Source organism: Mastigoproctus giganteus, chromosome 10 (assembly GCF_048544385.1).
Source record: "Mastigoproctus giganteus isolate SK-2022 chromosome 10, ASM4854438v1, whole genome shotgun sequence".
Classification (NCBI taxonomy): Eukaryota; Metazoa; Arthropoda; class Arachnida; order Uropygi; family Thelyphonidae; genus Mastigoproctus; species Mastigoproctus giganteus.
Genome location: NC_143584.1, coordinates 43,237,367 through 43,264,204, shown reverse-complemented (window position 1 = coordinate 43,264,204; position 26,838 = coordinate 43,237,367). Strand labels below are relative to the sequence as shown.

The 26,838-nt window shown below is 37.3% G+C and overlaps 1 protein-coding gene across 1 annotated transcript in view; it reads right to left on the bottom strand.

Moving 5' to 3' along the window:
- The window catches only part of su(r) (dihydropyrimidine dehydrogenase su(r)), a 466,373-nt gene that overhangs the window by 325,158 nt on the left and 114,377 nt on the right, over nt 1-26,838 (bottom strand). Inside the window, exon 5 of the mRNA XM_090382920.1 lies at nt 18,765-18,875. Within this exon, the coding sequence (XP_090239046.1) occupies nt 18,765-18,875 (111 nt within the window). The remainder of the gene's footprint in view (nt 1-18,764; nt 18,876-26,838) is intronic.

The window sequence follows — 26,838 nt, the reverse complement described above, 5'->3', positions numbered from 1 at the left end:
AAAAAAAATGAAAAAAAATGAAAAGAAGACTTATGAAAATTAAAATAATAATTCTGCTTACACAAAATGTAGAGTGAAACAGTTTGATAAAAATTTGTAATCTGAATTACATTATCGAAAAGAAGACTATAATCTTGTAAGCTCCTCTGACCTTATATAGTCCTTCTGGAGTAAAAACACAAAATTTGTTTATTTTAAATCCTTAAGCCTATTGTTACATAAACCGGCACATAGGTGTAAAAAAAGAAATTAGATCTGAGTTTTAGACATTCTAAAACTCAGATCTGATTTCTTTACAGACATACTTATCAACTTCCAACAAAATCTTGCAAGCAGATCAAAGTCAAAAATATACTGAAGAAATATTAAACATTCATATTTACATCATTCTGATAGTCAGGTTAGTTTGGTTTTTTTTTTTGACATACTATGTACTATTGCTGGGTTATTCTCTTCTTCTTTTTCCACCCCTACCTCTAAATTTCTGCCACTTAATCTGAATTTTTACATTTTTATTACAATACTCAAGTTTAAAAGTAACAAAAAACACAACATCGAATTGAGAGAAATCATTTAAGATTTCCCACACTCTTTTCTCACAGTGGGTAATGAAATTAAAATCAGATACATGTTAATTTCATTAGTTTGAGTATACGTTTATTGGTATAGCTCCAAGAAAGCAAATAGCTTTGCCAATCACAGATAAAATTAGGATTTTGAAAGCTGTAGATAATGGCGTGCATTCTAAGCCTGACATTGTCAAACAGTTCGGCATTCCTAAGAGTTGAGTACTCTGTTTACTATTCTGAAAGATTGGAAAAATATTGAAAGTTTAGAGAAATTTGCTGCACTGGGAAGATTCAAGAACAAAAGGCGAAGTATTCAGATCTTGAAATGGTACTTTTGGAATGGTTAAAGTTGAATCATTTGCACATCGAATGGATATTGAAGAATTTAAAAATTCAGATGGATGGTTCCAGCAATTTAAGACTCTTCATGGCCTGTCTTTCAAAAATGTGTGGCAAAAGTGCAGCTATGAATATTGATGCTACAAAGAAATGGAAAGAAAATTGTTTAAAAAGTGTTTTGCTGACATACGACCACAATGACATCTTCAATGCTGATGAAACTGGACTCTTTAATCATTGGATAAGCCCGGAAACCTCGATGCTTTAAAAGGTTTGAAGACATTACCTTCGTATCGAGATAAGGTCTTCAATTTGGTTTATTCAATACAATGACTATGTATTGAGCAAATCAAAAGGCATGGATGACATCGCATATCTACAAAGAATGAATCAGAGACTTATATTGCAGGATGGGTGAGAAGAACAAAAATTTTTTTCTGTTTGTGGACTGTATCCATCGTCAAGTAAATGACCTACATGCAAACACTGTCAAGTACCTATTACAAAATATGATGTCAGTTACTTGTTCAAGATGTAATCCAGTCTTAAGAAAAACTAACGAAAAATGCTATTAAACAAAATTATGCTATCTTGAAAACAAAATTCAATGTGAAATCGACTCCTGCAGGCAATGTATTTATGTTTTTCAGCATGTGGTGACGTTGATGAAAATGTGATTGTCAACTGCTTCAAACGACGCAGTGTTGGGTGGGTCGGAAAACTGCTAGCTTGGGGGGAGAAAAGACGAATAGATTAACAGTAGCCACTGGCAGAGGTGAAAGAGATTCTTGCACTGCTTCTATTGGAAGGAGCAGAAGCCTGAAAAACAAGATGCAGGATATTTCAGAGACTGCCGGGAGTCATTGCGGTACAAGTAAACACATGGGTTGTGTTAGGGTAGCTAAGAATAGAAATAGGTGCATGTATACTTGCGTGAACACCAATGCTAGGAGTTTAGCAAATAAATTTGATGAATTTGAGGTATTTTGCTCAAAACATCAAAGGCAGATATTGTTGGGATATCAGAGACGTGGTATCACACAGATATAAGGAATGCAGAACTGGAATTTGGGGAGTACAACGTCTACAGAAAGGATAGACTGGATAGGAAGGGAGGAGGGGTTATGTTATTAGTTAAAAAATACATAAAATCCAAGGAAGTGAAGCTAGTGGACATCGCTGGACAGTGCAGTGTCGAGTCAGTTTGGTGTGACATAAGCATTGGGAGATCAAAATTGAGAGTAGGAATGTGCTATAGGCCTAATGACTCTGGTGAGTATAATAAGATACTGAACAGGGAAATAGAGTGGGCCAGTAAATCAGAGAGTCTTATAATGGGAGATTTTAATTTCCCAGATATTGACTGGAATTTGGGGGGCTGGTCACTCACACTCTAGCAAGGCTTTTGTGGATTTACTGGATGATTGTTTTCTACATCAGCATGTTCAGGAGGCAACTAGAGGGAAGAATACTCTTGATTTGATTATCAGCAGTGATTCTTCATGCATTAAGAATCTGCAGATAAATGAACCACTAGGTGGCAGTGATCACAGTGTGCTGAAGTGGGATTTACTCAAAGAGGTAACTACCATTAGGGGTAAAGGGAAGGATTATTGCTTTCGTAAAGGCGACTTCGATGGACTGAGACAGTATTTAAATTCTATACAGTGGGACCAACTGATGATGTTACCAACAGCAAATGCAAAATGGGAAGCATTCAAAGAACTTATCTTGGAAGCTACTAGGCTTTACATACCAACTAAGAAATATTGTTCAAGGTTTAGGCCTAAATGGATGTCAGATGAACTGATGAGGCACATGGCAGAGAAGAAACATGCATGGGATACATACAAATTAACACATTAGCATTAGTAGAGGCATTTGATGCAAGAAAGCAAGCTTATGCAGCATCAGCCAAAAAAAAAAAACCCACTTCCACTTCACCCCTCTGTTCATTCAAAATACCTGTCCAGCTGAGCCTTAAACTTATTTAGGCTATCAACCACCACCACATGGGATGGAAGTCTGTTCCACCAACCAACCACCCGCTGGCTAAAGGCAAATTTCCGCACGTCTATCCTACATCTGTCTTTCCTCAATTTGAATTTATGCCCTCTCAGGTAATTTTTCTGAGCTAGAGGAAGAATCCCATCAGCATTGAGCATGCTTAAACCATTCAAGGCTTTATACACCTCTATCAGATCACCTCGCTGGTGCATAGTCTCCAGACACTGTAATTTGCAAAACTTAGGTCTTTCTTCGTAAGAGCACCCCTTTGTTCCATTCACTAATCTTGTTGCCCTTCTCTGTACTCGTTCCAGCAGCTCTACATCCTTCTTGAAATGAGGCCTCCAGAACTGTATACAGTACTCTAGGTGTGGCCTGACCATTGCCTTATACAATGGGATAATCACCTCCTTATCCCAGGTGGAAAAATTCCTGTATATCATTGACAATACTCCATGAGCTACTCTTGCAGCCCGTCTGCACTGCTCAGAGAACTTCATATCTGCCTGCACAACCACCCCCAAGTTCCTTTCATTCTCTACCACTGTCAGTGTAGTACCACAGAGTTGATACGTTGCTCTGGGGTTGCTGTTTCTCATGTGTAGTACTTTACATTTGTCAAGGTTAAACTTCATTTGCCACCTCTCAGCCCACCTGCTCAACCTTTCCAGATCCTGTTGCAGCAACATAGTGTCAGTAATGTCCTTGACAACCCTGCCAACCTTTGTATCATCTGCAAACTTGAACATTAAACTTGATATACCATCGTCAATATTATTTATAAATACAGAAAACAATAATGGACGCAACACTGAACCCTGAGGGACTCCACTAATAACATTAGTCCACGATGAGCAGTGTCCATTGATTACCACTCTCTGTCTTCTCCCCCTCAACCACCCCTTTATCCATAGCAGCAATTTGCCTCCAATGTCACACTGCTCCAATTTGTGTAGCAGTCTTCCATGTGCAACAGTATCAAAAGGCTTTCTAAGATCCAAGTATATAATATCAAAGTTATTCCCTGCATCCAGTTCTTTTGTGACTGCATCATAGTATCCAATCAAGTTGGTCAGGCAAGACTTCCCCTTAACAAAACCATGCTGTGTCTGAACTATAACTGAAGTCTTGTCTAAATGATCCTGCAGTGCTTCTTTAACCAGTGCCTCCATTAATTTTCCTGGAACAGAAGTTAAGCTCACAGGTCTATAATTACTGTATATCATTGACAATACTCCATGAGCTACTCTTGCAGCCCGTCTGCACTGCTCAGAGAACTTCATATCTGCCTGCACAACCACCCCCAAGTTCCTTTCATTCTCTACCACTGTCAGTGTAGTACCACAGAGTTGATACGTTGTCAGCCTTTGATCCTCCTTTGTGAATTGGGGTCACATTTGCACATTTCCAGTCTATGGGTACCTCCCCTGAGTCCAAGGAAGCTCTCATAATTATGGCTAAGGGTTTGCTTACTTCCTTTGCAGCCTCCTTTAATATAACTGGATAGATCCCATTCACCCCAGGTGCCTTTCTTGTGTTTATCGTCAACAGTTTCTCCTCCACTTTACTCCCAGTTATTTCAAGATTCTGTAGCTTACTGCTAGAGTTGAATACACCTCTGGCATTCCCCTTGCTGAATAACTCCTCATGTGTGAATGTCAATGCAAAATATTCATTAAGTTTGTTAGCTACCTGAGCAGGATCATCAACAGTTGACCCACCAATATCAAGTGGACCAATCTGATTCATCCCCTTCCTTCTAGAGTTTACATAAGTAAAGAACTCTTTGCTGTTTTTCTTTGCATCCCTTGCCAAGGATTTCTCATAATCTGCCTTCGCCTGCCTAATCTCCTTTGTAACTTGGTTGCATATCAACTTGTATCTATCATAGGCTTCTGTGTCATGTGTTAATTTGTAAGTATCCCATGCATTTTTCTTCTCTGCCATATGCCTCATTAGTTCATCTGACATCCATTTTGGCCTAAACCTTGAACAATATTTCTTAGTTGGTATGTAAAGCCTAGTAGCTTCCAAGATAAGTTCTTTGAATGCTTCCCATTTTGAATTTTCTGTTGGTAACATCATCAGTTGGTCCCACTGTATAGAATTTAAATACTGTCTCAGTCCATCGTAGTCGCCTTTACGGAAGCAATAACCCTTCCCTTTACCCCTGATGGTAGTTACCTCTTTGAGTAAATCCCACTTCAGCACACTGTGATCACTGCCACCTAGTGGTTCATTTATCTGCAGATTCTTAATGCATGAAGAATCACTGCTGATAATCAAATCAAGAGTATCTCCCTCTAGTTGCCTCCTGAACATGCTGATATAGAAAACAATCATCCAATAAATCCACAAAAGCCCTGCTAGTGTGTGAGTAACCAGCCCCCAAATTCCAGTCAATATCTGGGAAATTAAAATCTCCCATTATAAGACTCTCTGATTTACTGGCCCACTCTATTTCCCTGTACAGTTCTTTATTATACTCATCAGAGCCATTAGGCCTATAGCACACTCCTACTCTCAATTTTGATCTTCCAATGCTTATGTCACACCAAACTGACTCAACACTGCACTGTCCAGCGATGTCGACTGGCTTCACTTCCTTGGTTTTTATGTGTTTCTTAACTAATAGCATAACCCCTCCCCCCTTCCTACCTGTCTATTCTTTCTGTAGACGTTGTACTCCCCAAATTGCAGTTCTGCATCCCTTATATTGTGTGACACCACGTCTCTGATATCCCAACAATATCTGCCTTTGATGTTTTCAGCAATACCTCAAATTCATTAAATTTATTTACTAAACTCCTAGCATTGGTGTACACTCAAGTATACCTGCACCTGTTTCTATTCTTAGCTACCCTAACACAACCCATGTGTTTACTTGTACCGCAATGGCTCCCAGCAGTCTCTGAAATACCATGCATCTTGTTTTTCAGGCTTCTGCTCATTTTAATAGAAGCAGTGCAAGAATCTCTTTCACCTCTGCCAGTGGCTACTGTCAATCTATTGGTCTTTGTCTCCCCCCAAGCTAGCAGTTTTCCGACCCACCTAACACTGCCTCGATAGCATCAGCAAATATTCTTGCACCCTTTCTATTTAAGTGTATCCCATCCCTGTAGAAGCAATCTCTCCTGTTAACAAGTACCGTCCAGGCTGAAAAAAATTCTACCCCTTGAGCCTTGCACAATCTTTCCAGGGCCGAATTGATCGACAAGGCTCTCATCATATACTCCCTCCTATTGTGTCTGGGCAGAATTGCAGACACTTTCAAATTCAACCCTAATTCTCGGCTTTTGTTCAACAGTGACCTGTACTTGTTAAGTAATTCTGCCGGTCTTCTACTCTTAATATTCTTAGTGCCAACGTGTACAACTATATCACCTTTTGTGCCCTTAAAAGATGATATTCACTCTACAACGTCATCAAACTTTGCCCCTGGCAGACATACCCTGGTCCTGTTCCACCTATCTTTTTTACAAAGCATGTTCCCCGTTTCCCTGACAATAGAGTCACCAACAACTACTAGTTCCTTCGGGACCAGCGCATTCTGCCTTGAGGGTTGTCTCTGTGTCACGCGATGCCCAAGTGCAAGCTCTGGCATTGATGTGTGCAGCTGAGAGCTTGATGGGCCCCTCAATTTAGTTTCTTCGAGGGCATCCACCCTGTCCTTCAAGCTCTCATATAGGCCCACAAGAACGGCGAGTTGTTGCCTGATATCGATACACTCCTTGCATCGCGCACACACAAAGACATCCCCCTTGGCAGTATCATGTCCCGTACCCGATTGCTCTGCAAACATCAAGCAAACAGTGCATTTTATAAGGCTGTGAGTCAGAGGACAACTGCCCCCCTCAGTTCTGCTCTGAGCCACAGCACTTCCATTAGCTTGAGCTTTTGCTTTGCTGCTCTGGTCTGAGTCATGATTCTATTAATTTATTAATTAATTATGTTATGTTATTAATTATGTTAAATATAATTAATTATATTACGTTTGTAATCTAAGTCGTTATATGTATTTATTTAAACGTACAATTTAACTGCTAACGAAGTTCAACTAACGCTATCTAGTACGGTATATAACTATCGTATCACAAAGACGGGAAAATTACGAACGGTAGCGGAGTTGAAACACGTGAAAACCTTTACCGATACTTTTATGCAATTACAAGGCCGAGTAAAGAATAAATACACCAGATTAATCAGAAAATCACAAAATAATGTTATACTACTAAATTTAAATCAAAAGTTTTAGAAAAACAATAATTTCGAATCAATAAATAAGAAAAATCCACTTAGCGGCTTTGAACACGACCGTCTCTAGTAGCCTCGAACATGACACAGAAGCCTATGATAGATACAAGTTGATCTGTAACCAAGTTACAAAGGAGGTTAGGCAAGCGAAGGCAGATTACGAGAAATCTTTGGCAAGGGATGCAAAGAAAAACAGCAAAGAGTTCTTTACTTATGTAAACTCTAGAAGGAAGGGGATGAATCAGATTGGTCCACTTGATATCGATGGGTCAACTGTTCATAATCCTGCTCAGGTAGCTAACAAACTAAATCAATATTTTGCATCGATATTCACACATGAGGAGTTATTTAGCGAGGGGAAAGCCAGAGGCGTATTCAACTCTAGCAGTAAGCTAGAGAATCTTGTAATAACTGAGAATAAAGTGGAGGAGAAATTGTTGAAGATAAACACAAGAAAGGCACCCGGGGTGGATGGGATCTATCCAGTTATATTAAAGGAGGCAGCAAAGGAAGTAAGCAAACCCTTAGCCATAATTATGAGAGCTTCCTTGGACTCAGGGGAGGTACCCACAGACTGGAGATGTGCAAATGTCACCACAATTCACAAAGGAGGATCAAAGGCTGACAAGTAATTATAGACCTGTGAGTTTAACTTCTGTTCCAGGAAAATTAATGGAGGCACTAGTTAAAGAAGCACTGCATCATCATTTAGACAAGACTTCAGCTATAGCTCGGACACAGCATGGTTTTGTTAAGAGGAAGTCTTGCCTGACCTAATTGGATACTATGATTCAGTTACAAAGGAACTGGATGCAGGGAATAACTTTGATATTATATACTTGGATCTTAGAAAGCCTTTTGATACTGTTGCACATGGAAGACTGCTGCACAAATTGGAGCAGTGTGGCATTGGAAGCAAATTAATGCTGTGGATAAAGGGGTGGTTGAGGGGGAGAAGACAGAGAGTGGTAATCAATGGACACTGCTTGTCGTGGACTAATGTTATTAGTGGAGTCCCTCAGGGCTCAGTGTTCAGTCCATTATTGTTTTCTGTATTCATAAATGATATTGATGAGGGTATATCAAGCTTAATGTCGAAGTTTGCAGACGATACAAAGGTAGGCAGGGTTGTCAAGGACACTACTGACACTATGCTGCTGCAGCAGGATCTGGAAAGGTGGCAAATGAAGTTTAACATTGACAAATGTAAAGTTCTACACATGGGAAACAGCAACCCCGAGCAACGTATCAACTCTGTGGTACTACACTGACAGTGGTAGAGAATGAAAGGGACCTGGGGGTGGTTGTGCAGGCAAATATGAAGTTCTCTGAGCAGTGCAGATGGGCTGCAAGAGTAGCTCATGGTGTATTGTCAATGATATACAGGAATTTTTCTAGCAGGGATAAGGAGGTGATTATTCCCATGTATAAGGCAATGGTCAGGCCACACCTAGAGTACTGTATACAGGTCTGGAAGCCTCATTTCAAGAAGGATGTAGAGCTGCTGGAATGAGTACAGAGAAGGGCAACAAGATTAGTGAATGGAACAAAGGGGTGCTCTTATGAAGAAAGGCTTAAGTTTTGCAAATTACAGTGTCTGCAGACTAGGCACCAGCAAGGTGATCTGATAGGTGTATAAAGCCTTGAATGGTTTGAGCATGGTCCCATCAATGCTGATGGGATTCTTCCTCTCGCTCAGAATAATCACCTGAGAGGGCATAAATTCAAATTGAGGAAAGACAGATGTAGGATAGACGTGCGGAAATTTGCCTTTAGCCAGCGGGTGGTTGGTTGGTGGAACAGACTTCCAGCCCTTGTCGTGGAAGTTGATAGCCTAAATAAGTTTAAGGCTCAGCTGGACAGATATTTTGAACGAACAGAGGGGTGAAGTGGAAGTGGTTTTTTTTTTTTTTTTTTTTGGCTGATGCTGCATAAGCTTGCTTTCTTGCATCAAATGCCTCTACTAATGCTAATGCTAAAACATGCTGGATTTACCACCTTAAATGATGCAACGTGTGAAGTTTTGCATGATTCTTCATCTACTAATTGCGAAGAACAGTCCCATAATAGAAAAGAAATATTTGAGAATTTGTGTCATCGCTGAAACTTACAGCTTCAAAGATTATGCAGAAGTGGATGTGGACATTGAATGTTTCAAGATATGTACGATCTAAGATGAACGCATTGCAGACTTAAAGGAATGTTCTGAAATTGGTAGTGATAAAGATGCAGAACCTATTGTGGTTGAACAAGAAGTTTCGGTGAAAGATGCTTATCAAGGAGTAAAACTTGTACGTTGATTTTTTCAAGAGCAGCCTAACTATGAAGTGAAATAACTGCTATCACACACCTTCATAATTCTCTTTTAAAACATTCTCTACCATTGAAACAGAGAATTTTATTTTAAAGTATGAAACAATTCTGTTGTTGGGTCCTGGTAGGTATGCGGCCTATGTAGCGAAATTTTCAATTTAATTATAACCTTACTGCACTCCACAATCAATGCAAAATTTACAATCATATTTTTTCTGTGTAAACTGTAGTATATATTATAAGATTATACTGTATTGTATTAGTAAAATTACATTAAATGTACAAGCTTTTACTTGTTTATGAAACATCAATATAACATTCTTCTGATATAACGACCATTTTTCTCATTCCCCTTGGGGGTCGTTATATAGAGCTTCAACTGTGTCAGAAAAATTAAATGAAATTTTAAAATTAAGTGAGGAGCAGCAAGAATTATGGAAAAATAGATAATTCATATGGCAATATTTATGAAAAAGAAGATAACAGAAAAATCATTAAAATATTGTAGAACAATTTACGTGTTTCGTAGATTTAATAAAAGCTTTTGACAGAGTTAAAAGATGTAATAGAAATCTTAAAGCTGCACAAAGTTCCTAAACAATTAATAAAAGTAACCAGAGATGAATTTACAGACATATTATATATATGGCACAATATAGCCCAAGTTGCTGATGCACCTAAAACTCTAATACAAACATAATGAGCTACACATTACATATATATATTTTTTTTTTGTTAGTTGTTGGTGCATCGGCTTCTGTGGCCATATTGCACCTCCCAAGGTATTTGCATTTTCTACTCTGATCCAAGCCCGAGGCACGATTTGAACCCGCGACCTTTGGGTTGCCAGGCAGGATATATATCTCTCATAGTGATATATGAGAGAGAGAGACATAATAAGTGCATAATCAAAACAGATCAAGGAAATATAGAAGAAATAGAAATTAAAGGAATAAGACAAGGAGACTCACTAAGTCCGACTTTCTTCAGCTTGATAATGGATGAATAAATTAATGAAGTAAATAAAGTAATTAGATTAAAAATAAAATATTAAATATAATCTGCTATGATGCAGTACTAATGGCAAAAAATGAAAACAATTTGCAAAGGATGCTACATAATTATAATGAACAAAGCAAAAGAGTATAATATGGAGATAACATAGAGAAAATCTAACAATAGAAAAAGAACCACTCGGATATAAACTCAGATGTAGAATTAGAAGGGAAAGTGATATATCAAATAATGAAATATAACTCCCTAGGAATACAGGTAAATAGGTCAGGAATAAACTCATGGAGAAGTAGAAACACAAGCATTGAAAGGGAGTAGAAAATCGGGGTGGGGAATTAAATAATATAATTTGGAACAATCCAAACATCATTCGAGTTGTTAAAGTTAAAATATATAAAACTATAGCAAGATCTATAATAATATATGCAGCTAAGAAAGAGGTTACAACAGGGAAAAAAAAAAATTAAACCATAGAAATTAAAACACTACAGAAAATAATTAATAAAATACTAAAAGATATAGTTGAAAGTGAGGAACTCGGGAAACAGTGTAAAATACAACCTATCAATGAATGGATATGTAATAGGGGAAAAAATTAGAAAAACACAAATATAATGGATAATGAAGGTAGGCAAAAAGAGTAAAGAACTGGAGGCCTATTTTGGAAAACGAAGTAGAGGTAGGCCAAAAAGAAGATGGGAGAATGATATATCCTAACCCAACAACACAAAGTAATAAGATACAGAGTGGTCAATTGCTCAATTATTCCCAGTGCCACCACTGTATGAACATGGAACTAACTCAGCCATCAAAACCCCACAGAGTACTAACATGCATGCCGAATGATAATAAAGCTGTTACTGTATTTGGATTTGATTAGTGTTAACGAGCGTAGAAAGTTTGATTTACGTTGCTCATTTTTGTTATTATAATTACAATTATTTGTGCAGTTGTCTACCAACTTAGTGGACAAAAAGAAGTGTTTCTTTTGCAACAAATCTGGAGTGTAATTTCACCAATTTCCAAAAAAACATTTAAGATAATTTATCATAATTGATTATCAGGAAATATTTAATGAAATGTTAAAAAAAAAAAACCTACTGAATAGCTAATTAATAACTAATTACATTAAATAATATGAATAGTATATTGATATTAATATTTTAAATTTATAGATATTTCTAGAAGATGACAGCTCCCACTTCTTTTAGTCATAACCATGTTTCAGAGTCTATCTGTATCTTTCTTAAAACTCCAATATCAAAATTATCTGAATTTTGATGCTAGAGTTGTAAAAAAAGATACTGATATTTGTATTAGCAAGGAAGCAAAGCTTATCTCTCAGCAACAGCATGGAATATATGTCATAGCATCTTTACAGTTTATGAACTCAAGGATTGTATTGAAGACTGTGACACAGTGCTTTACTATAACAATTAATTTATTTAGCTTTGTTGCTTGTACTCGGCATATAAGTCTTGCTTTTAATTTTATGACAAATCAACATGCTTTTTTTAATATGTATTACAGGACAAGAACTACATATAATACAAAAATCTTTCATATGTAATGAGAAACTTCATAAATTAAAAAAAAAAAATTTCAATTATAAAGTGTGATGTTCGTGTTTTTTCTTGTAATGCAAACTGAAATAAAGAGCGATCTGAATGGAAGAATGCTAAATTACTTTTGTTAAAGAAAATATTTTGCATCGACATTCACACAAGAGGAGTTATTCATGGAGGGGAATGCCAGAGGTGTATTCAACTCTGGCAGTAAGCTAGATAATCTTGTAATAAATGACAGTAAAGGGGAGGAGAAATTGTTGAAGATAAACACAAGAAAGGCACCTGGAGTGGATGGAATCTATCGTTATATTAAAGGAGGCAGCAAAGGAAGTAAGCAAACCCTTAGCCATAATTATGAGAGCTTCCCTGGACTCAGAGGTGGTACCAATGAACTGGAGATGTGCAAATCTAACCCCAAACCAAAAAGGAGAATCAAAGAAAGACACAGATAATTACAGACCTGTTAGTTTAACTTCCCTTACAGGGAAATTAATGGAGGCACTGGTTAAAGAAGCATTGCAGGATCATCTAGACAAGACTTCAGTTATAGCTCAGACACAGCATGGGTTTGTTAAGGGGAAGTCTTGTCTGACTAATTTGATTGAATACTATGATGTAGTCACAAAGGAACTGGATGCAAAGAATAACTTTGATATCATATATTTGGATCTTAGAAAAACCTTTGATACTGTTGCACATGGAAGACTGCTGCACAAATTGGAGCAGTGTGGCATTGGAGGCAAATTGCTATGGATAAAGGGATGGTTGCGTGGGAGAAGTCAGAGAGTGGTAATCAATGGACAATCCACTTCGTGGACTAATGTTATTAGTGGAGCCCCTTGGAGTTCAGTGTTGGTTTTCTGTATTTATAAATGATATTGACGATCATATATCAGGATTAATGTCCAAGTTTGCAGACGATACAAAGGTTGGCAGGGTTGTTAATGACACTAATGACAGTACACTGCTGAAACAAGATCTATAGAAAAGTTGAGCAGATGGGCTGAGAGGTGGCAAATGAAGTTTAACATTGACAAATGTAAAGTACTACATATGGGAAGCAGTAATCCCAGAGTAATGTATCAACTATGTGGTACCACACTGACAGTGGTAGAGAATGAAAAGGACCTGGGGGTAATTGTGCAGGCAGATATGAAGTTTTCTGATCAGAGCAGACGGTCTGCAAGAGTAGCTCATGGTGTCTTGTCAATGATATGCAGGAATAAAGATGTGATTATCCCCTTGTATAAGGTAAGGTCAAGCCACACCTTGAGCCATACTGTATACAGGTCTGGAGGCCTCGTTTTAAGAAGGATGTACAGCTATTGGAACAAGTACAGAGAAGGGCAACAAGATTAGTGAATGGAACAAAGGGTTGTTAGCTCTTACGAAGAAAGGTTTAAATTTTGCAAATTAGTGTCTGGAGACCAGGCACCTGCGAGGCGATCTGATTGAGGTGTATAAAGCCTTGAATGGGTTGAGCATGCTCAGTGCAGATGGGATTCTTCCTCTTGCTCAGAATAATCGTCTGAGAGGGCATAAATTCAAATTGAGGAAAGGCGGTTGTAGGATTGATGTGCGGCAGTTTGCCTTTAGCCAGCGGGTGGTTGATTGGTGGAACAAACTTCCATCTGTCATAAAAGTTGATAGCTTAAATAGATTCAAGGCAAAACTTGACAAACATTTGGAGCAAGTGGATGGGTGAAATAAGGGGTTTTTTTTTTTTTTTAGCTGATGCTATATGAGCTTGGTCTCTTGCATCATGAACCTTTGATAATGCTAATAACTAAATCAGCAATAAGGTAGTCAAAATTTGGTTAGAGATAATTGTCTTCCAAATTTTTCATTGAATCCAGATTCTTTGTATTTTTGTGTAGCATACAAAAAAAAATAAAATAAATAATTAGTGGCTCTGGTTAGCAGTTAAATGATGCAGTGTTTGTTTCATAAGATGCCAGACCTAAAATAATAAATAAATAAAGGAAAAGAATTAAATTAAAATTAAAAACAAAGTCAAAAGGATTCAATTCATTATATTGCAACCTAAAATAAGAGTTGAGATTAGTCAAAGTGGCAAGATGTAGATTTATGGAGTTAAGATCAAATAAGTAATATTTTAAAATATAATGGCTAAACATTGGCTAAAATGCAACCTAGAAGGAGATTAAGATGAGAGTCAATTGTGCCAGTTGCAATAAACATTAATAAATATACAATTTTATTTATTAATGTTTATTAGAAAGGCTTCAGGGCAGTGAAACCAGTGCACCTGTCTCATTGTAGTGAAACATTTTATTATTATCTATCTGAATCCAGGAGTGTATATAAAATTCTATATTTATTAATGTTTATTGCAACTTTTCGGGTTTTTTTTTTTTTTTTTTTTTTTTTGTGGTAGTTGTTGGCACATCGGCTTCTGTTGCCATAATGCACCTCCCAAGGTTTTTGCAGTACCTTGATTCAAGCCCGAGGCGGGATTCGAACCCACGACATTTGGGTTGCCAGGCAGGCACTTTACCCACCTGGCTAGCCCGATCGGCGCAACTTTTCGTGCATTAAGAATCTGCAGATAAAGGAACCACTAGGTGGCAGTGATCACAGTGTGCTGAAGTGGAATTTACTCAAAGAGGTAACTACAATCAGGAGCGAAAGGAAGGGATTTTGCTTTTGTAAAGATGACTACGGCAGTCTGAGACGGTATATAAATTCTATACAGTGGAATGATAACTGATGATGTTACCAACAGCAAATTCAAAATGAGAGGCTTTCAAAGAATTAATCTTGCAAGCTACTAGGCTTTTCATACCAACTAAGAAATATTGGTCAAGGTTAAGCCTAAATGGATTTTTTTTTTTTGATTTGGTAGTTGTTGGTGCATCGGCTTCTGTGGCCATATTGCACCTCCCAAGGTTTTTGCAGTACTTTGATCCAAGCCCGAGGCGGGAATCGAACCCGCGACCTTTGGGTTGCCGGGGCCTAAATGGATGTCAGATGAATTAATGAGACATGTGGCAGAGAAGAAAAATGCATGGGATACATATAAATTAACAGGTGACACGAAAGCCTACGATAGATATAAGCTAGTCTGTAATCAAGTCACAAAGGAGGTTAGGTGGGCAAGGGCAGATTACGAGAAATCTTTGGCAAAGGATGCAAAGAAAAACAGCAAAGGGTTCTTTACTTATGTAAACTATAATTGGTCCACTTCATATCGATGGTTTCAACTGTTGATGATCCTGCTCAAGTAGCTAACAAACTAAATGAGTATTCTTCATCTACATTCATACATGAGGAGTTATTCAGGGAGGGGAAAGCCCAAGATGAATTAAACTCTGGCAGTGAGCTAATGATTTTGTAATAACTGAAAACAAAATGGAGGAAAAAATTGTTGAAGATAAACATAAGAAAGGCACCTGGAGTGGATGGGATCTATCCAGCAAAGGAAGTAAGCAAACCCTTAATTTCTGTTCCAGGGAACACACACACACAGTAATTCACAGTTACTTAGAAATTTTTTTTTGGCCGGTGCAGCTTAAGTCACAGGCTTCCTTCTAGTATATGGCTAATAATAATAAATAGTCACAAAGGAACTAGATGCAAAGTATAATTTTGATATCATATATTTCAATCTTAGAAAGGCTTTTGATATTGTTGCACATATTGGAGCAGTGTGGTATTGGAGGCAAATTGCTGCTATTGATAAAGGGATGGTTCAGTGGGAGAAGTCAGAGAGTGGTAATCAATGGACACTGCTCTTCGTGGACTAATATTATTAGAGGAGTTCCCCCAGGGTTCGGTGTTGGGTCCATTGTTGTTTTCTGTATTCATTAAAGATATTGATGATGGTATATCAGGCTTAATGTCCAGTTTTGCTGATGATATGAAGGTTGGCAGGGTTGTTAATGACACCAATGACGGTACACTGTTGTAACAGGATCTAGAAAAGTTGAGCAGATGGGCTGAGAGGTGGCAACTGAAGTTTAACATTGACAAATGTAAAGTACTGCATATGGGAAGCAGTAACCCCAGAGTAATGTATCAACTGCGTGGTACTACATTGACAGTGGTAGAGAATGAAAAGGATCTGGGGGTAAGTGTGCAGGCAGATATGAAGTTTTCTATGCAGTGCAGACAGTCTGCAAGAGTAGCTCATGGTGTCTTGTCAATCATATACATGAATTTTTTTAGCAGGGATAAGGAGGCAATTATCCCCTTGTATAAGGCAATAGTCAGGCCACACCTTGAGTACTGTATACAGGACTGGAGGCCTCATTTTAGGAATGATGTATAGTTGCTGGAACAAGTGCAGAGAATGTTAGTGAATGGAACAAAGGGTTGCACTTACAAAGAAAGGTTTAAGTTTTACAAATTACAGTGTCTGGAGACTAGGCACCTGCGAGGTGATCTGATTGGGGTGTATAAATGAATGGTTTAAGCATGCTCAATGCTGATGGGATTCTTCCTCAGAATAATCACCTGAAAGGGCATAAATTCAAATTGAGGAAAGGCAGTTCAGTTGTAGGTTAGATGTGCAGAAGTTTGCCTTTAGCCAACATGTGGTTGATTGCTGGAACAAAACTTCCATCTGTCATTGTAGAAGTTGATAGCTTTAATAGATTCAAAGGGAGAACTAGACAAATATTTGGAATGAATGGATGGGTGAGATTAAAAGATTTTTTTTTTTTGGCTGATGCAATATAATCTTGCTTTCTTGCATCATGTGCCTTTGCTAATGCCGCCACTTTGCTAATACAGGTAACCCATGTATAACACGGTAGTTTGGTTCCTACAAAATCTACTAAAAAAAAAAAAAATATGTAAATATATATATTTTTTAAAATAGGACGAACATCTGAAAACTAACTGGCGATGTGCAAGTCAGAAATTATTTATATGGACAGAAATTTGATTACAGGATCCATAACATTCTTGCACTTTTGGTACAATTTATAATTCAAATCATTTAACAGTTTTTCCCACTTTGGTGCAATTTGCCATTGTAGCAGAGGATGGGCATGTAAAATGCTTAAATGACAAAATTACCACTGACCGATAAACTATGTTAACCAGAGCACTATGTGCCATAAATCCCCAAAACAATTAGCACAACCGTAGTGATAATTTATGTTTTTTTTGTTTGTTTGTTTTCTTTCAGATACAAAGTAACTTAAGATACAATCTTAATTTTTTCTGATTATATATAAATAATAATTATTACGGTATTTTAACAGTCCCAAAGCCTTAACAAAATCCATATATGCGTAATTGTATCTGTAGGAGTGCATGTTCACTGGCCAATGTTGTGCGAGCTGAAAAATCTGGAATAACTCATGGAAAAACCCTACCTCCTTCACCTCAGATCGGCTTACTACAGCCTCAATTGAAGAAACTTTATAAATTCCTCCAGTCACAACGGGATCCCAGACCTCCTCAAATAGATGACAAGTATTGAAACCATTATATCATAACTGAGGACGAGCAATCGATTACATATTCTGTTATGTTGACTGGTACCATGAAAGGAGGGGATAGAAATTTTTTTGGTCTCACACTCGTCTAATCTGCTCCTGAATTTTGCCATCATCCCTGTATAAGACAATAGTGAAACCACATTTAGCATATTGTTTTCAAGCCTGGAAGCAATGTGTTCCATGAAAGCCACGGATGACCAACGCTTTAGCAATTGCCTGTTGTCTCTTAACATCGTTTGAGCAGTCACCATTTTTATTTATTCTTGACCCTAAGTAATCAAATTCGTCAACTTCCTTTACATCTTGTCCATTAACTTTCACTTTTCTGGAACCATGATTATCACCAAAACTTTAGTTTTACACACATTCAGAAACAATCCTTTTTTCTCACTTGCCCCACATACTCTCCTCAGTTTCTTTAAGATGATTCTTGGAATTGCAAATTAGCACAGTATCATCTGCATAATGAAGGTTGTTTATCTTCAGTCCTCCAATTTTGATGCCAGTCTCTAAATGTTCCAAAGTTTCACACATAACATCTTCGGCATAAAGATTAAAAAGGTGAGGTGACAAATACGGCCCTGCCTGACACCGTTTCCAATTTTGAAAAAGTTTGTATTTCCCATGTTGGTTCTCACAGTACCTTCCTGTTCCTGATATAGTAGCTTAATCAGCTAAATTACGTGAATTGGGAATCCCATAATAGTCATTATTTCCCATAGTTTCTCATGTTGAACACAATCAAATGCTTTTGAATAATCTATAAAACACAAAATGACTAGAACATTGAATTCTTTGTATAAGTGGATAATTAGAAAAAAATAAAGGAAATGTTAGATAAATTATTATAGGGGAGGAAGAACAAATAAGATGGGTAGGTTTTTCTATTTTATTTAAATGATATTGTGTAAGATTGCTTCTTTGCATCCTTTTACACTATTAATGCTGATACTAAGTTTAACTTCAGGCAACATGTTCAAGATCACTGGACTAAATTTAACGACCAAGCCAGCTGAGATGGAGGATTTGATAAAGGTCAAAGTCGAATTACATGGTCACTTTTGGCAAGAAAATTACGAATGGGTGAGGATTTTTTTTATTTTATTGCATTTTATAATAAAGTCCACTTCTAGCATTAATACAGGTTATGAATATTGCATAATAATAATGTATCTTTTTTTAAAATAATAACAATAGAATAATCAAACAACTAAAAATGTAATGCTTACACTACATTTCTTATCATGGTTTCTTTTCCAATGAGCTTTATTAACTTTAGTATCTTCGCTGGAAATCAACTTTGCATAACGATTAACTCTCGGATTTAGTTGAAGAAGATTCTGCTCAAGAAAATATAAATCATATCATTTTCAATAAAACAAATAATGAAAGCTGCTCAATTAATTTTTAGTTCAGTATAGGCAATATAAAATAATAATAAGCTGTCGATCACTGTTGCGATTGATATTGGAACAAGTAGCACCATCTCGCGTATGACTACCACACTGAAGGTCAAGACCACCCTGCCCAACCAACTGGAAGTGTTTCTATGCAACTCTGCTAGTGGCCACCCAGGAAGGAAGGAAGAAAGAGCCAGAAAATACAACAAAAAATAATAATAGCTATTTATTAGGGTCACCTGCAGTGGTGGCGCTGCTTCTTAAAGTTACATTAAATTGCCTCGGTTATAAGACATGTAGACATAGATGGTAATAATAATAAGCAAGTTAAAAATACTACAAAACATTAACTGGACACTTGCCACTAACAGACTTGGGAAATCTCGAAATTTTATTTAAAAATAAAATCCATTCTTCAGTTTTTATTTGTTGAAAATAGATTAACTTTTTCATTCAAATTTGGTGCACTGTTCAAATCGGCACTGCTCGCTCCATAGTTCCTTTGCTCGTTTTATCACCTCTAAAATTGGATATTGGCCAAATAAGCATCGACTCAACCACTGGGACCAAAATGTGGAACTGCGCAGCACACAGTTCCACCTATGGCTAAACTTCAAAGTTTAAAACAATCTCGTGCTTTTATTTGTTTATTATTGAAATGATTATTGGAAATAGAGGATGAGTATACTATATGCGGGACCTGTTAATAAAAATATTCATTGTATTATATTGTTCTTCACAAAATTTCATATAACCCCGTTGACTGTATATTTAGATTTAAAAAGCTGGGATGCTGCAGTTCCGCAGTGCCTACCAGCAAGCCGCCCCTGGTCACCTGGAAAGCTATTTCATCTACCCATGTGTATTCTGTACATTGCATGTCTTGTCTGGTTGAGTTGCCTGCTTTGCTGGATGAAAAACCCTGGATTCTGGGAGGGGGGGATAACCTTGCTATCTACACCTAAGACCGACAAACTCAGCCATGGAGGAGTGAAAAACAGCCCATAAAAGTTTCACGTGAGGAAAAGTTTCACTTTTCCACTCGGTGTGAGGATGGCGATGATGATACCATCGTGCTAACCATGCAGAGTGAGAGCATACATGTGGACATGTGTTTTTGTAAAGGCGACTCCTAGAACGTCAATTCAACTCCACCTCGTATCTCTGTAAAGTACAGTACTTCTGCAAAAGTGCCAGATAAGCGAGTAATGTAGGTTTCTGTGTATTACGTGTGCTCTGTTCTAGCCTCTTGGCTACCCAGAAGCATCAATCACCTGGAGAGATAATTCTGGGTACTCATCCACACCACGGGGAAGGTGGGCCAGTCCCGAGAGAGCTTGTACTGCCTCAATTCAAGACACTGACCCACCTGATGTTGCCAAAAGGTGAGCCAGATTCCCAGGTGACTTTTTTTTCCAGATTCCCAGAGGAATTTGGAGAAAAAAAAAAGAGGAAGGAAGGAAGAAAGAAAGAAAGAAAAAAATTTCCGTGGTGTTAAAAACAAACAAAAAAAAAAAAAAAAAACATACAGTAGACTCTCGATTTTCTGGGATAGATGACAAAATAAAAATCCTGGATAATCGATTTCCCAGTTAATCCAAAAATACGGCAAGTCCTCGATGTATGTTCCAAGAATTCTTATGCAAATCTAGTTTTAAGTAACTCAGGGATGACTAATAAAACATTGCTCCTATATCTGTGATATGCCAAAATTACAAAATCTACATAATATCCTCAGAAGAATGAAGAAAAATAGTTATTTTTTTTATATTTTAGTCATATATATAGAAAAAAAGTTATACAGGGTGCAGAGAAACTCTACCGACAAACTTGAGCAGGTGATAGAGGGTACCAAACGAAACATTTTTTGCCAAGTAAACATAGGTCATAAATAAGTCGTTATAGCAGCAGAAGCTATTAAAGGGTTGTAAAAATCAGAACAACATATTCAGTAATTTAATGCATACAAATCATTTGCTGTTGCACATAAAATAGAAAAAAACAATCCATAACACAGTGCTCGAACGTACGACTACCATCAACATATGCATGCATTGAGAGGTCCTCTGAGTGGTGCATATCTGCCACTAGTAACATAAACATGTAATGTCATATTATGATCAGTACAGGGCAGCAAATGGAAATGGAAGAGAGGCTCGCAAGATTTATCAAGAACACTTCCCAGACAGAAGGTTGCCTCACCACACAAAATTTGCTGCGATACACCAAAAATTGTGAGATAGTGGCTCTTTCAGTGTGAATATGCATGATACTGGACGTCAATGCACTGCTAGGACACCCCACTTTGAGTAACAGATTTTGCAGATCTTCGCTAATAATGCTTCTACCAGCACAAGAGCCGATGAACACACCGACTGGGTTTGCAGCATCATTTGATGTGGGATGTAATGCACAAAGCTGGACTATCCTTTCTGATGCCAGAAAGTGCATGCACTAGAATCTGCTGACTTTGCCCACCATGTAAAGTTCTCCCGTGGTTTTTACAGGAAACAAACTTGCAGCCTGATTTTGCCAATAATGTGCTTTATACTGATGAAGCATGTTTCACCCAAGAGGGATTGTTCAACAGCTGCAACAGTCACGTGTGGGCAGAGAATAATCCCCATGCAAAATGGTTGAACATGGCTACCAACTAACACAGGTTTAGTGTCAATGTATAGGCTAGCATTGTGGGAAACGTTTTAGTTGAACCATCTATGTTGCCTGCATGTTTAGATGGACAACTCTATTTGTGTTTTCTAGAGCAAACACTTCCAGAGTTGTTGGAGGATGTTCCTCTGATTGTCCGAGCACAAATGTGGTTCCAACATGATGGTGCACCACCACATTTTGACAGATGTGTATGCACACACTTACATACAACCTTTCCAGGCAGATGGATTGGTGGACCTGTGGACCTGTAGCCTGGCCAGCAAGGTCGCCTGATCTGACTTGTTTGGACTTTTTCTTTTGGGAATACATGAAGACTCTTGTGTATGAAATGCCAGTTGACACAGTGGAGGAATTTATTGCATGGATTATTGCAGGAAGTGCAGAGATACAAGACAATCCTAGGAACTTCCAATGCCTACAACATTCAATGATGCATCAGTGTGAGTTATGCATTGAACATCATGGTCACCAGTTCGAGAACTTCTTATGAATTGTTTTTTCTATTTTGTGTGCAACAGCAAATGATTTGTGTGCATTAAATTATTGAATGTGTCATTCTGATTTTTACAACCCTTTAACAGCTTCTGCTGCTATAACGACTCATTCACGACCTATGTTTACTTTACAAAAAAAAATGTTTCTTTTGGTACCATCTATCACCTGTTCAAGTTTGTTTGTAGAGTGTCTCTGCATATTTTTAATTAGTTCAATTAAAAACTATCTGGGGACAGCGGCAAAGTTGCTGGAGTGGTACATAAGAGAAAAAAACATTAAAGTAAGAAACTGTACAGCAAAAACTGATATGTATTTTGTAGCCTTGTCGCTTCACCACTTCTCGTATTCTGTCTTTTTCCTTTATTATTGTGTTCACTGTTGACACTGACAAATCTAAATTCCACGCGATACTTGTTCATGTTTGACCATTTTCAAACATTGTTATTTTAATTTTCTGATCCAAATCGATCGCTTTCCTTTTTTTTTTGATAGATTTATAGTATGGCTGTCACTTATTCTCTTAGTTGGCACCATGATAATGGTCAAAGTGAAATTTTCTGTAAACAATTTCACAGGGTTAAGGCGAAAACTCACTATTATCACCCCATGCGAGCTCACATTTTAAAGCACATTTCTGGAGGTCACTGCCATAAAACAAAAATGATTTACACTTTCCAGGTTATTGGGCTTTTCTGTTACTGCATCTAATTATAAACGGGTAGTAAACTCAATCGTATTGCATTTGCGATAATACTGACAGCTGGAATTCTGTGGGATTTTACGTTATTATGGTGAAATGTAGGTCCCCTTCACTGAAATCTTCAGTCATATAAAAAAAAAAAACCCTTTAAGAATCTTCTCTTCATTCCTATTTTTAAGCTCGTTACTCTATATCCCGCTTGCGGGATTTGTGCGTGCCATGATCTTCATTACTGATTGCTTATTATTCTGTTTTAAATTTTACAATCATAAAAAAGAAAAAAATTAAATGAAAAAAAATTAACGTTAGTTCGAAGTTACGTAAGTCGGGGACTTAGTACAGTATATCCAAAAATATTCAGCAACCTACGTAAAAATTATGGTGATGGATAAAAAACATACCCCGTACTACTCACATGTCCAATTCGATGCTTCCCTTTATTTTTTTCGATGTCGATTTTAAATCTAATAGCTTCCCTTTATTTTTTACAATTTCGCGCATGGTTTGGTCATCAACATTATAATGGTTCTTGAGAAATTTAACGGATGCACTGTTTTCAAACTTTTGAATAATTTCAAGTTTTTGTTTAATTAAAGCGCAACTCGTTTGCATTTACCCATCATTTTCGCGATTTCTAAACAAAAAAAAAAAAAACATTGTTATCCCTCCCTGACATAAACAACAAAACAATTTTTCTCTTTGTAGTGCGACGAAACAACAATCGAAGCGATGCGCTAAAAAAACAAAATAAACATTTGTTTGTTTGGTTTTTTTTGAGGGTCGGGTGTGAAGGCAATGGGGGTTGCAAAATAATCTCCAAGTGACGACTTTATAATGCCTTGCTTATCGCTTATATACGACTCGCAAAACATCTGTTTATTCTAGTTATTACTTGAATTTTATGATTTCTGTTTTTTTTTTTTTTTTTTTTTTTTGGAGTCTTGAAGTGTCCCGGTTAATCCGCATCCCAGTTAAACTCATCCCGGTAAATCGAGAGTCTGCTGTACATAAGAAAGAAAAAAAAGAAAGAGAAAATAAAAATAAAAAAATCTGCTGGCGACTCCCACTTCAGTACTAATTGTTACTCTCAGAATCTCGGCCAACCGTCTGTCTTCTTCTTTTAAATACTGTACTTCCTTCCTTAGAAAATTTTGTAATTTCAGAAAAGTTGCTAGGGTGGAGAGATGATTCTCTTCTCCTCCAGGATAGAAAATTAAAAGAAGCAGCGAAATCAAAATACAATTTGAACCATTAAGGGGCGGCATTTCGAAGACTTGCATCATACTGAGAAAATAAACTGCACGGCCCTGTCTCTGCAAGACATATCAAATGAGGATGAAAGCTTAACTTATTGTCCATCACCGATCCCTGAGGGCACCCACACATAATCTGTCTTTTTAGACTATAATGCTGTGACTTCACTATTATAAATCAGTCCAAGAAATAGCTTCTGTATAATAAATATAATTGATAAGGGCAATCCAGTTTTCTTAGGCGGTCAAATTCAACTCTGCCTCTTATCTCTGTGAAGAATAGTACCATATAAAAGGGTCAGATATGTGAATAATGTAGGTTTGTGTGTATTATGTGTTCTGCTGTTCTTGTTCTGGCCGCTTTGCTACCCAGAAACATCAATCACCTAGAGAGATGATTCTGGGTACTTGTCCACACCACGAGAAGGTCGGCCAGTCCATGTAAAGCACATAATGTCTCAAAAGAGAGACTCTACTCTGACCCACCTGGTGTTGCCAGAAAGTGGGCTAGGATCCTCTGGGGGTCCATTCCAGAGTGGGGGAAAACCCCCATGGTGGATAGGGAAAATAAAAAGTAATAAGAAATAAATTAAATAAAAAATATATATATATAATAAAAATAAGATAAAAATAATAATAATAAAAATAAGATAAAAAAAATAATAATAAAAATAAGATAAAAAAAATAATAATAATAAAATAATGAATAAAAAGAAAGAAATAAAAAAAGAAAGAAGGCGGTGGTGCTGCTAAAAAATAATAATAAATAAATAAAAATATAAAATAAATAAAAATAAAATAAAAAGCCAGTGATGCTGATACAAAAAAAAAAAAAAAGTTAATTTTCTTTGGGGCACTTCTTTTGAATTTACAATTACACTTCTTTTGAATTTACACATTCAGCAATTGTTAAAGAAGATTAACCAGCTATTCATCACAGGGCCATTGTGCTGTATCCTGTTGAGATTTGACAACACTGAATGCCGTCACAGACATACACCTTGAGCAAAAGCCCGAAGAACCTGATATTATTCCGAACTTTGAATCAGAAACGACTCCTGTCCTGGTTGAAAACTAGGAAGTGCATGAAGAGGAAGTCTAAGATCATACAGCGAGCAATGAAACAAGATGTGATTCCAACTTTCTGATGATTCACACAAATAGAGATCTGTTAGAGATAAATTGAACCTAAAAAGACTGGTTAATCGATTTATGTCCTGTCAACGGGACAGACATGCATACATCAAAGTGTACATTGGCATTCGAGGTGAGCGGACGCGCTTAGACAGGGCTCCCGAGTTAAGTGGTTTACTTTTGCATAGTGCTTTTAAATATTTGATTTATTTAGATATTGTTGGATTATTTTGTTATAGGTTTTCCTGTAACTGTTTGATTTTAATAATATTATAGATGTAATTTTTTAAAGTTACTTTCATTGATATTTATTTAATTTTATAATGGTAGTTACGAGATCTGCCTTAAACACGTCACAGGGTATCGTGACTCACACGGAAATAGCAGATGGCGATTTACGGGTGAGTCATGATTTAATCTGTTGTGGAACCTGTGGAATGTTTTCCAAGGTCCACCTGGTGACCAATCCTACCTCACCTGGGGATTCTTTTCTTTGTGATCGATGTAAGGAGTGCACCGATCTTAAATTACAATTTGGTGCACTGATGAAACAATTTGAGTCCCTGAAAAAACGAGTGCTTGCCCTCGAAAATAATGCATCTGGGAGCTCGTCAGTGACTCAAAACTCCAGCAATCTACCAAGTGATGCACACCCGATTCGAGCCTCAAAACAGAAACACCAAGTGCAAACTACGCTGGTTAAAAAGGACATTGTTTTATTAGGAGACTCCATTGTCAGGGAAACGGGGAATATTTTTTGTAATAAAGATAGGTGGAGCAGAACCAGGGTATGTCTGCCGGGAGCAACTATTGATGATGTCACCAACAGACTGTCAGATTTTAAATGGGGTAAAGAAAATATTATTATTCATGTGGGGACAAACGATATTAAAACGTACACGATCTGACGATTTGTTGGAAAAATACAGGACCATGCTGAGGAAATGTCGCGAGCTAGGCCATAATGTCTATGTGTCTGCAATTCTGCCCAGACAAGATAGGCGGGATTATATGTTAAGAGCCTTGTGGATTAACTCAAGACTTGAAGGAATCTGCAAGGCTTTAGGGGGTAAATTTCTATCAGCATGGCCCACACTTGTAGGTAGAAGGAATTTGTTTTGTAGAGACGGGATACACTTAAACAAAGGTGGTGCAAAAGTTTTTGCCAGTATTATTGAGGATACCTTAAAGGTTCGGGGAAACTGCTAGTTAGGGGGGGATATGGGTAATACTGACACGCGTTTATCTGATAATATTGGTCAAAGTAACTCTTACACATACCTTAAGAGTTCTTATCTGTTACTCCAACTGGACGTATTATCTAGATGTTCTGGGGGCAAAGACGTTTCACGTGAGCGGGTAGCTAATATCAGGGAAGAGAGCCTAAAAAACTTCAGGGGTTGTGTTAGGGTTGTTAAATATACAAGAACAGTAAATATTAATTGTTTATACAGTAACGTTAGAAGTGTCGTCAATAAAATGAGCGAATTCGAACTGCTGGTTAAAACAAGTAACGCGGACATAATAGGGCTTACAGAGACATGGTGCCACCCGGAAATTGGGGATGATGAGTTTCAGTACGGCTTGTATAATGTATTTAGGAAGGATACAGTAGATAGAAGGGGTGGTGGGGTAATGCTTCTTATCA